The sequence below is a fragment of the Triticum dicoccoides genome, chromosome 3B (assembly GCF_002162155.2).
Source record: "Triticum dicoccoides isolate Atlit2015 ecotype Zavitan chromosome 3B, WEW_v2.0, whole genome shotgun sequence".
NCBI lineage: Eukaryota > Viridiplantae > Streptophyta > Magnoliopsida > Poales > Poaceae > Triticum > Triticum dicoccoides.
The window spans coordinates 41,244,946-41,256,011 of record NC_041385.1 but is presented as its reverse complement, the minus strand read 5'-3'; the positions used below and the strand labels follow the sequence as shown (position 1 = coordinate 41,256,011).

General features: G+C 42.6%; 1 protein-coding gene across 1 annotated transcript; it reads left to right on the top strand.

Moving 5' to 3' along the window:
• The first annotated feature begins 5,066 nt into the window (after nucleotides 1–5,066).
• On the top strand, nucleotides 5,067–5,931 carry LOC119280693. Its single transcript, XM_037561464.1, has one exon. It carries the CDS (start codon nucleotides 5,130–5,132, stop codon nucleotides 5,601–5,603), a length of 474 nt encoding a protein of 157 aa, XP_037417361.1. The 5' UTR covers nucleotides 5,067–5,129; the 3' UTR covers nucleotides 5,604–5,931.
• Nucleotides 5,932–11,066: the final 5,135 nt, after the last annotated feature.

Below are 11,066 nucleotides of genomic sequence, written 5' to 3'. Positions count from 1 at the left end.
TTCTTTGGACTTCCATCAGTAATCTCAGCTGCTGAAACAGAAAGGCGCCTTGAATAGTGTGTGGGAGGATGTGGATTTCCATTAAAGCCTCCACGTATTGTCTATGGATGTGCAATATACCCAAGTTCCAATTCCAGGAAGCTTTTGATGGCAGATGCTTTTATGAGTCTGCCTCCATTATTGATTGCTTATTATACATTTGGTGTACATATTTCTTCTTGTATCATCCAATCAAGTGAACAAAAGCATCATGAAATCACAGCTAACTCTTATCTTCATATGTGCATGTGTGTGGCTTTACTGTCTTTGTTTTGGTCAAACTCGGTGCTCAGATGCTCACTTCCCAGTCTCAAGGCCTGAAGTTGGTGTGGTCCCTCTTACCTCCTCTGTTCACAAGAGAGGTAAGAGTATATAATAGATTTGAGCCATTGATTTCATTAAGTAGTGAATCTTGGTAACTCTTACCTTCTTTGCTCCCATGTGAAAAGAGGAGGTAAGCAGGACCATGTTAAAGAGCCTCACTTAAAACTGCTCTTCTAATTAACACCGTAATTCATTCAAACAGTTCTTATTTTTTTAGTGTGGACATGATGTCATTAACCTCGAGGAGAAACAACAAATATGGCATCAAAACCATATGTATCACATGCCTAGAAAAGAAAAGAAAGAACACCGTTGCGCAAATTCCTGGTGGATCCTTTGTAGCAAATTCTGGTTTTTATATTGGAAAACCAATGGAAACACTTCCATTAAAAAAAAAGTAACCATACAGATTTATCAACTGATAATGTATGTTGAGCAAGTATGATGATCCAGCCTTGATACAAAGTTGTGTTGAGTTATTCCAAGCAATAGATGAGGTGGGAATCAAGAGAAAAAAAATGTTTCCAGCTTCAGAATGGTTCTGTGATGACCATAACCATGTTAAAGTTGCTCAAGTCAATTTGTAAATTATTTTTTTGCCAATGCTTCTTCCATCCAAATTTACACCGCGTCCTCAATTTTTGTGATTCAGTATTGAACATCAATTGTTGATAAATTATATCCAACTAATGTGCAATACATTATAGGACCCCAATAGCCAGCGAACTTTCCCCGAAAAGGATGACATTAGCAAACTTTTTCCTTGGCATTTTAGTTATAGATGATGTCATTTTCTTAAGAACATGTCATTTGTTATGTATAGAAGACAATCTTTTTCAGAAAACAGCAACCGTGTGATTTTGATCAGAGAATTGTGGGGACGTTCCCTGGGACCTCCTCCCCATGGGAACGTTCCCCAATTACCGATGTGTGGCTTTTGTGCCACACAAATTAAACCATTGAAAATTCCATACTCCAAAAAGTTGTCAATTGTTTCATTTTTGTAGCACACAATCAGCCTTTAATTGGTCAAATTGATGGTCGAAGTACAAGGCGGACGTGGCTAAGGGAACTTACATTGAGCCAGCAGCCCCACGGTATGACGTGGGATCGGAAAGAGGATTCGCAAAACAATGATGGAGGGAGCATGGCAGCCTAGGGGAGTATGTGTGGGACAAAGCTGGGGAGAAAAAGAAGAAGGTCTTCTCCCGGGATGCTATTATAGTTCAGACTAGTGTGGAAGCATACATTTGTTTTAATATTTTTTCATCTGTTAGAAGCTTTAATTAGGTGATATAGTTTTCACACAGTCCATTTTATTTTAGCATTAAAAGTTTCTCCTCAAGAATAACTGATGGAGCATGTATAATTATTCAACTAGAAAACAGCTTGAAAACACTAGCTATTTAAAAGAAATACTGGGCAGAGTTCAGTCCAATTTCTCCTGCACGGAATATACAAATGAAATATCCATTAAGAAATCCAACTACTATATCTCCACGGGAAGTGATCATATTTTTATAGTATTTCTAATCGACATCTTTCATGAACAAACTAAAAAGAACTTGGGGATAGATTTGAGATACACGATCGAGATTCTTTAAAAGACAGGAAATATATATATCATGTGAACACTTGTCCCAGTAACAACTGTTCTCAGAGCACGCACACGGGTGCTTAAGTAGATGAGTGCCCGTGTTAAAAATGTAAGTCCTTTGGTCATGTGTGCTTTGCAAAACTACAGGTGTACAACCACCGGCGGAGCTATGTGTATTACTGCAGGTGCCGTGGCCCCCCCCAGCTCTTGGAATTTTTGTGAAGGAACTCTATATTTGGGTGCCATAAATTGAGGGAAATGTAGTTTTTGACCCCTTTAAAAAATATATTTGGTCATTTGCCCCCTCAGTCATCTGTCGCTAGCTCCGCCACTGTGTACAACTGAACTTCTCATTACTAACTACCATATCATACTGTGAAACATAGATACACCATCAGAACAGTGATCACCATATCCTACTAGTGGTTCCATCATTTTGATAGTGCTCACATAATTTTGTAGTACAGACCATTGTAAAATAGCAAAAAACATTCAATATGTGTCCTTCTTTTGTTACCATTAATTAGGTGGTGTACGTATACATAAAGTGTTCATTATGTTGGGGCATAAAAATACCTTTTGAGAATAACTGCAGAAGTTTGTGTAATAGTTAATTAACGGAAGAAGAGCTCATAAAGCACTGCACTATTTTAAAATAAGGGACAACTTCTCTTTTGGACAATATTACACCAAACGTTTCTAGCGTAGCCCATGCGATTGCTACTCAAAATTCGATCCTATTCCTCGTGCGCGGAATATACAAAAGAAATCTCCATCATGGAAAATCCAATTAGTCCATCTCCACAGGAGATGACCTTTTTTACATAGGATTACCGCTCAAGATTTTGAGCGAGTACAACGGAAATTAACTACTTGATATTTCATAATCCATAACAAGTGGCATATGTCTCTAATAATTCAAACTTTCGGTGGACAAGCACCTTCACAGATTGAGATCTTGTTAACTTTTCGGTGCATATCCATGTCCATCCTTGCTGGCGCGCTGCAATCTGTCCCCAATCAAATTAAGTTCTCTACCGAGCATATACCCTCGTTTTGGTTTCTTCGTGTCTAAGATATCGCTGCGTAGCTACTTCGGCACATCGAGTTAGAAGAGGAGGAACAACACCAGATTCCACCAGGCATGTAGGAGAATAAAGGCACCTGCATATGCCATGCAGCAGCAAAGGTCATTTTATTTTCCATATATTTTTTATGTATACCTAGTAATGCACTCATACACGTCCACATGCCAAATGATGTGCTTTCTTCTCTACTCTCTCAGTCCGAAAATATTGGTCATCAAGATGGATAAAAATAGATGTATCTAGAACTAAAATACATCTAGATACATCCCCTTTTATCTATTTTGATGACAAATATTTCCAGACGGAGGGAGTATTACCTGGCAGGTGGCTGATATGTTTCTGACATCAAATTTTGTTATTTTGTTGGAGTTGGGTGACGCCATTCCCCATTGGACTTTAAGATGAGTTAATTATAGTGTTAAGTAAACAAAATTTGGAGGGAAGGACAGAGTTAATTAAAGTGTTAAGTCAACTGAAAGTAAGGCATGACCTTGAATATCAAAGAGCATTATTTTAAATACTTTGACACTAGTCCCAACCAGGTCAATGGTCTTACACATGAAAAAGCTTGTTCAAATAAATGAACGGAGTGTATACGCATAAATATTCGGTCTCTAGCATTCAACGACTCATGACCCAGTCCAATGTTTATAAACTAATTGATTATTCTGAGAACCAAAATATTCCCGTTAAGAACACAATGAGGCATGAATAAGAGCAATGAACCCAAAGCAGATGGGCAGAAGTTTGGTATCAAGCATCTTCAATATCTGGACTGTGCTTGGCCTGCCATGAAAATTCTGGTTAAAGAATCTATGTTCACAGTGAACCTTGTTAGTGTGTCTGCTTGGCAAGTTTTTTTTTTCGAAAAGGAGGATTATCCCCGGCCTCTGCATCAAAATGATGCATGCAACCATCTCTATTAAGTTATTCAACAGAGTCTGTCAAAATAAATACAAAGATCTATTCAAAGCCACCTTCAAAGAGAAAAAAGTTGCTACACCTACAAGTATAAAGATATGCCCTGACCGTATCAACAGACAACACCTAATCCAGTGGTCTCAATAAGCCGCCTGCCTGGCAAGCTGAGAGCACCAACTGGTCTAATCGTCCCACAATGCGCATCGCATGTGCACGCTCTAGGATCTGCTCCCGCCATTTTTCGCCGTAAGGATCATTGCATAGACGACCTTGCCAGACACATCTCTCGTCGGCATCACCACAATGCCCGGCAACGCCACCTGCCTGCACGCGTCCATCAAACCACGCGCCAACGCTGAGACTCCACTCCTCCACGCCGCCAAGACCCGCCGTCTTCGATGCGGTAGACGCAACACCTGGTTGGCAAGTATTTGGCAGAGCGACAAATGCCATGACCAAATTCTGCTTGTCTTGAAAACCTGCGTTAGGGCAAGGCAGTGGGTATCATGAACATGGAGGGAGCATCGGCGACGGTGAGTCTCTCGCTGTTTTCAACGTTAGGACAAAATTCTACCTGCCCTGATAAAGTCGTGTTCCGAGATGACTGAACACGGAGGGAGAGAGAGCATGGATAACAGTAGGTCTTGCCGTCCATGAGGCATCAGGCCTAAGACAGAACTCCACCAAGACGCAGCACCCTGCCACGCATTTCCAAACCCAAACATTACCGCCCGTGGCCTCCTCCGGAATCGCTCGCCGATGCTGCCGCGGCGCCGCACCGCTCGCCGCCCACCCCGCAACTGTCCGTCTCCCTCCGATTCCCTGATTTGACTGGGGGAGCACGACCCCGACACGATAAGGTCACTGTTAGCAAGCCGAGACTGATGACCCGAAGGCGCGACGCGGGCTCACCCGGTGAAGACTCTGCTTTTCCTAGGCCAAGGCCTCCACACACGTCGCGTCCAGCACGAGCTCATAATCTCGGCACCCGGAGCATATATACCCTACCCGGACCACCACCACCACCACCACTAGTCCAGTAATCCAGCCAGTTAAGCTTCCTCCTAGGCGCACTTCCAATCCAGACAGTCTTGTGTAAGTGCAAACAAAGAAAACAGATAGAGGGAGCCAGGACCCAGGAAGTCGAGTGACGAGCAAGAATGTGCTTCGAGTTCAGCTCATGTTTCGGCGGCGGCAGAAAGGACGACTACGGCGGCGAGCGGTCCAACCATGGCGGCTGTGGCGGTTGTCGCCGCGGCCACGGCCGCAGAGGGGACCGTGGGAACGACGCCTCCTACTACGGCGAAGCCGACCGCAAGCTGGCGCCGGCCTACGACCACCAGCCGGCCGTCGACGAGGCGGGTCGCAAGGCCCACCATGATGGCGGGCGGAAAGCTGACCAGGCCTCAGTGGTCGCCGGCGCCGGTGGCCACGGCTATTACGCCGCCTACGCACTTGACAAGGCCCACGAGACGCCGAAGCTTCCTGCGTGGCACAACAAGGTAGCGGACGACGCCGGCTACGCTTACAACACGTCGCGCCTCGGCCACCAGGCTGCGCCTGATCATAGGGAGCACGCCGCCATGGATTACCACCACTACGCAACCAGTACTACCAATCTCGTACGGTACTAGGTACTACTAGTCGTTAGGATTAGCTAGCATGGCAGTTCATCAATCCCTCCCTCCTCCTAGACACTGCCTCTGCTTCGGTTGATCTGTTTTGTTCGGTAGCTCTGCTTTTCTACTCTGTTTTTCCTTTCTTGTCTGCTGAAACTGAAAGGCCCCTGGAATAGTGTCTGAGAGCCAGGAGCCAGTGGGCTGTGGACTTTCATCAGAGCCTCCACGTGTTTGTCGATGGATGTGCGGCGCAAGTTACATCACGAGGAAGATTTTACCACTCCTGTTTGTGTAGTTGTTTGTCTTTACTTTAGTTGTGGCTGCTTTCTTGTATCATAAACCAAGTCAAAGAAAGCATTTCTGAGATCAAAGATGATTCCTCATTTCTACTGTTGCTATGTGCATGTGTGTGGCTTCGTTGTATAATTTTCATTCACTCAGTTCCAAGGCTTGAAGTTGGTGCTACTGTCAGGATTTAAATTAGTTGCCAATTCGCATGTCAACTACTGAACCCGCATGAATATTCATCCATTCTGGTAGTTCTCATCTCACAACCATTCTGAAGCACTCGAACCGCAATGTCTTGAAATAGCCCACCACAGTTTGTTTAAAAAAAATGTTTGTTCGTATTAAGCCTAAACCATCATACCTGCTCAACATATGATCAGGTCGAAAATCTGCATACTGTTTCTGTTTTTGTTTTTCTTTGGCATAGAAAGGTTCACCCACATTTCCATTACGAGAAACCAGGACTTGCTACAAAGTCTCGAATACTAATCTTTATAAAACTTGCTTTCGTTTCTATATTTCCTGACAGGTGCCACATATGTTTCGGACGCCATATTTGTTGGTTTTTTCTAGAGGGTGATGATGTCATATCTCCACCATAGATTAAAATAACGGAAGTTTAAAAAAGATGAGAGGAGATGTCTTGACTAATTACAATGTTTACGTAAAAAGGAATAGTAAGATGTGTCATGGTCTTTCCGGAAAAGAATGGTCACATAAGGAAGTGTGAAAAAGAGCTATCATTAGCTTATAGTTTGCTAAACTACATAGCCGCCCAAGGTGAGCCCAAACCAACATAGGTAAGCTCTAAGCAGCCTCACTATGATTTGAACTGGACCTTGTTCCGTACATCCACCACTATCACCTTTGGCAACCGAGAAAGATCTTTTTGCCAACCTAAAAGCTAGGTGGGTGAAGGTCCCGTATGCATCGTTGCACCATACGTTTTCAAAAAAAAAAGTGAAAATCCAGATTGTCAGTGTGTTAGAATTTGAACGGCCAAAACTGATCCACCATGATGTCTAAAGCTCACTAATTCCGCAAATGTCACGTACCACAGAACAGTCTGTAATCGATGGTTCATTATTGATGGATGGTCAAAATACTTAGTGATAGGACTTGCCAACTTGAGAGATTTGGCCATGCCCTCCGCCTTTGTTGACCCTGATTACAATGGACGGACCGAGAGAGGCCATGAGTGGGTACTGAGCTGCCATGCGACCAAGCTGACATGAACCTGTTTCGCGCACGCACAACCATCACTTTGGGAGACGGCCGCAAGGCACTTTTTAGGCATGACAACTGGAGTGGAAGGGGCCCTCTAACGCTACTTATGTCAGAGCTTTACAAAATCACTTCAAGAAAAAGTAGGACGGTGCATCATGAGTTGACAAATGATAACTGGATCAGAGAAGTCGCTAGCCTTCGGTCCCTGCAACAACTGGGGGAGTTTGTCACTCTGTGGGGATGGATCAGTCAGACAGCTCCGTTGCCATATCAGGACGACACAATCTCCTGGAACCTGACCACTAACGGAGCCTACTCTTCCACATTGGCCTATGCGACGCAGTTCTTTGCCTCACACCCGAGATTTGACTCTTCAAAGGTCTAGTCCACTTATGGTGAGCCCAAGTGCAAATTCTTCGTGTGGCTAGTTCCGCATGGTAGAATCCTCACCGAAGATATGTTGGCTATTCGTGGCTGGCCACATGACCCAAGGTGTCAGCTATGTCTTCAGCAGCCAGAAACGGTGACCCACCTTTGCAAGGATTATCCCTTCACAGTCGTTGTTTGGAACCAGGTAAACACCTGGACAAACGAGGGCATTGTTGTGTCAGGTTTGTTTCTTGAGCCAGACGTTGTTTCTGACTGGTGGGACAAGATATGCTAATAAACGAGCCATCCCAAGTGCGGTGTCGACGGAGTGGTAGGATCATCTACACACTTTGGGCTATATGGAAAGAGAGGAAGAGACGTGTTTTCACGGGTCAGCGGATGACTCATCGCGAGGTTGCTTTATTGGCTTTCGAGGCCATTAAGAAAAGGGGTCTGGCTTTCGTTGGGTCCTTGCCATCTGTCAGTATAGGCTGAGTATGTACTGGCTTTTCCTGGTTCTTTTGGGGTTTTGCCACGTTCCCTAAAAACATGCGCCCCCTGTAAATTGTGTTTCTGGTCTCCTTCTATAAGAAAAGGCAGTGCTTCTGCCGGTTCCACAAAAAAATAAATGAAGGTTTAAAACTGGTATCTTATTATCATATAGATTCTATGGTTGCAAAGGTCATGCACTCTACCCAACACTGTCATCTAACCCACCAGCTCGTCCCCGTCATATAAAACATGCCCTAACACTAAATCTCATCCACCCCCCCATGCCCATCACCCACCCCTCATGTCGTACACGTAGATCTCCCACCCTTCGTTTCGCCAAACACCGCCACCTATCTTTTTGTCAAAAGCCACCATATGGTACGTGGGGATTGAAATCCATATCAGCTTTACTGATCTTCCCGGTGCATCAGTCATAGCATACTAATTTGAAAAGCTCAATGAAATGCCAAGTTCATTTATTTTTCATAGGACTAAGAGGCATGGGGAAGTTTGCACCATCAATGATGGGTAAACCATGAGCAACATAAACATGTACTCATGCAAAAAATAGATATTATGTGGCAGAGCCACCAAACTAGGTTACATGCTTAATTTCTGTTGCTAACACCCTACATGTTTCCTTTTTTGGCTAATAATTCTACTTTAAAAAAATAATTGGTCAACTGAGAAATTATCATTGCTAGTTCTTTATGAACTAATAAAAAAATTAGTATGTCATTTAGTCACGGTTAGTAGGTCACCCTTCTAGGGGTGCCAATTCACTAATTTTACCCTACCATACCGCTAATAAAATAAAAATAGTTTATCAAACAAACTTATTATAATATAATTACGAAAACATAGGTATTCAGACCTAGAAAGAAGCAATCTTTGGCAAATTTTTAAGTTGCATAACGATAAGCTATACCAAAAATGAGTCATTAGAGTAGACATAAACCATGCATGCCCTTTCTGACGCTTTATTAATATGTTGGTCCAATGAAACATAAAAGTGCATAGAAGTTATAATAGATATGTTTAGAATGTATCAGCATGAGCTGCGTAGACGAGGTGGTAGCGACATGCATTCGATTGATGTCCTTACAATGTAGTCTTTTATTCCTCCCATGTTCTTGTGGCAAAGATAATGCACGTATGTGCGATCTGGAGTCTTACAATGCGACTAGCTATGGACAAAAGGGTAAATTACTAAATTATAATTGTAGTACTACAAATGACAAAGGACATATATGTGCTATGATTTGGAAGTGATCGGCTAATTAGTTTGGCTCATTAATGACATGATATATAGGTGATGATTTCGTGAGGTTTACTCTCTATCTAAAAAAGGGAGAAAATGGTGGTTATAGTAGAATATTTATTTTGAAGAGATAGCCCAGTCATGCTTCCTCTAATTTAATAAAAAAACAACCAATCAGGAGCAGAAGGCATTTGTAAGTTTCCGACAAGAATGTCGATCAATATATCTTAAATGTAGCTAGTTGTCTTGCATGTAGTCAGGTAAAGAAGCATTGCGGCCACATAGCGCAAGATCAACTGGTGTTTATGTGCAGTCATCAGAGATTAACCAGTCACCACCAATTGCTAGTGTGTCAAATTTCCACGATGAGAACATGTGGCTGGTTATTTTTTGTACAGAGTGAGAGCATGAAGTCTTCACGATCTTGTTGAATTCCTGGTGCCTCCGACTCCTAGGCATGGAGTCCAAGATGAAAATACATCATAGTATTTCAAGCAAATGGAATACTATTTCTCAGTAGATTTATTAGCAATATTAGAAGAATTATCGATATTTGAATTTTTTTTGCTATGCATCAGAGTATGCGTGTTTGTGTTAGTCTGGTGGTTTGAGAGAAGAGTGGAAACCTGAAAAGAAACATGATGACTGGCTATTTCTTTTATAAACGGTGGAAGTAGCGATTCACATGAACTATTGAATATGACTCCCTCCGTCCCATAATATAAGACTTTTTTTATACCAGTGTAGTATCAAAAAATGTCTTAAATTATGGGACAGAGGGAGTAGATACGTTTCCGGCCGGTCTCCTGACCTGGATAGCTGGACCCATGTGCCACCAATGTTATGAGAAAAAAGGCATGTATGTTGAAAGGGATAAATGCCACATCTATGGGTTAATATGTAGGTGATCCGCTCATTAATTCGGTCCACACAGTCAATGTAGCTCATGATTCATGAGATCCTCCGAATGTACTCTCTTTAATGTAATGAAGAGAGCGAAAACGAATGCTAGTTCATTTTCCTATAAAAGAATGTGTGGCTACTATTCTTGAAGGATGGAGATAATTTGGCAAGAGTGTAAATTTGGAGTTCGACAAGCATGTATAGATCCGTGTATGAGATTTCAAAGGTAGCTTGATTGACCAATCCAATATGAGTATTATTAATGTTATGGTGGCAAAGAAGAAGCAGATCAAGGCTTTGTAATCATGGAAACATGCCTTAGGGTCACATGACCTAGGAGTGGCTAGTGTCTATGCGGCCATCAGGGGTTAGCGACCCACCACGTCACCACCATTCACCATCGCCTTGGTCACCATTTCTACTGGCATAGTGATCCCATCGACACGTAAAACATGCAAAGGTTTATTAGAAGAATAGTGTCGAGGTATCCAAACCGTATAAGTTCCTAACACTAAATTCCTATATTCACTCACCTAACCACATACGGCAAAGTCTTATACGGACACATCTCTACTAGTACACGGATGAAAGTAATACTCTAAACCGATTAGGAGATTACTACTAGGACACATCACGTTGCACTTTTACAAGCACATGTGATACTAACTAAGAACTTAAGATTATGTTTGACAATCGCTTTTTGATCTTGACATTATGTCTTCTCTGCTCTTGATCTTCGCTCGTTGATAATTTATCCCTTGTCGACTCATCCGCTATCACCACGACAAGTTAAGTTGTTGGCTAGATTATTGGCAACAATTTCCCCAACAACATAGACTTGGCGAATTTACAGATCACCTTAAATATGCCTTGAATCATCAAGCCTCACTAGCAACCTTGTGGAACACACCATCCGGTGGACTAAACCATCCATCCTA

Coding starts and splice junctions, on each gene's coding strand:
- LOC119280693 (XM_037561464.1), top strand. CDS start 5,130: ATGTGCTTCGAGTTCAGCTCATGTTTCGGCGGCGGCAGAAAGGACGAC.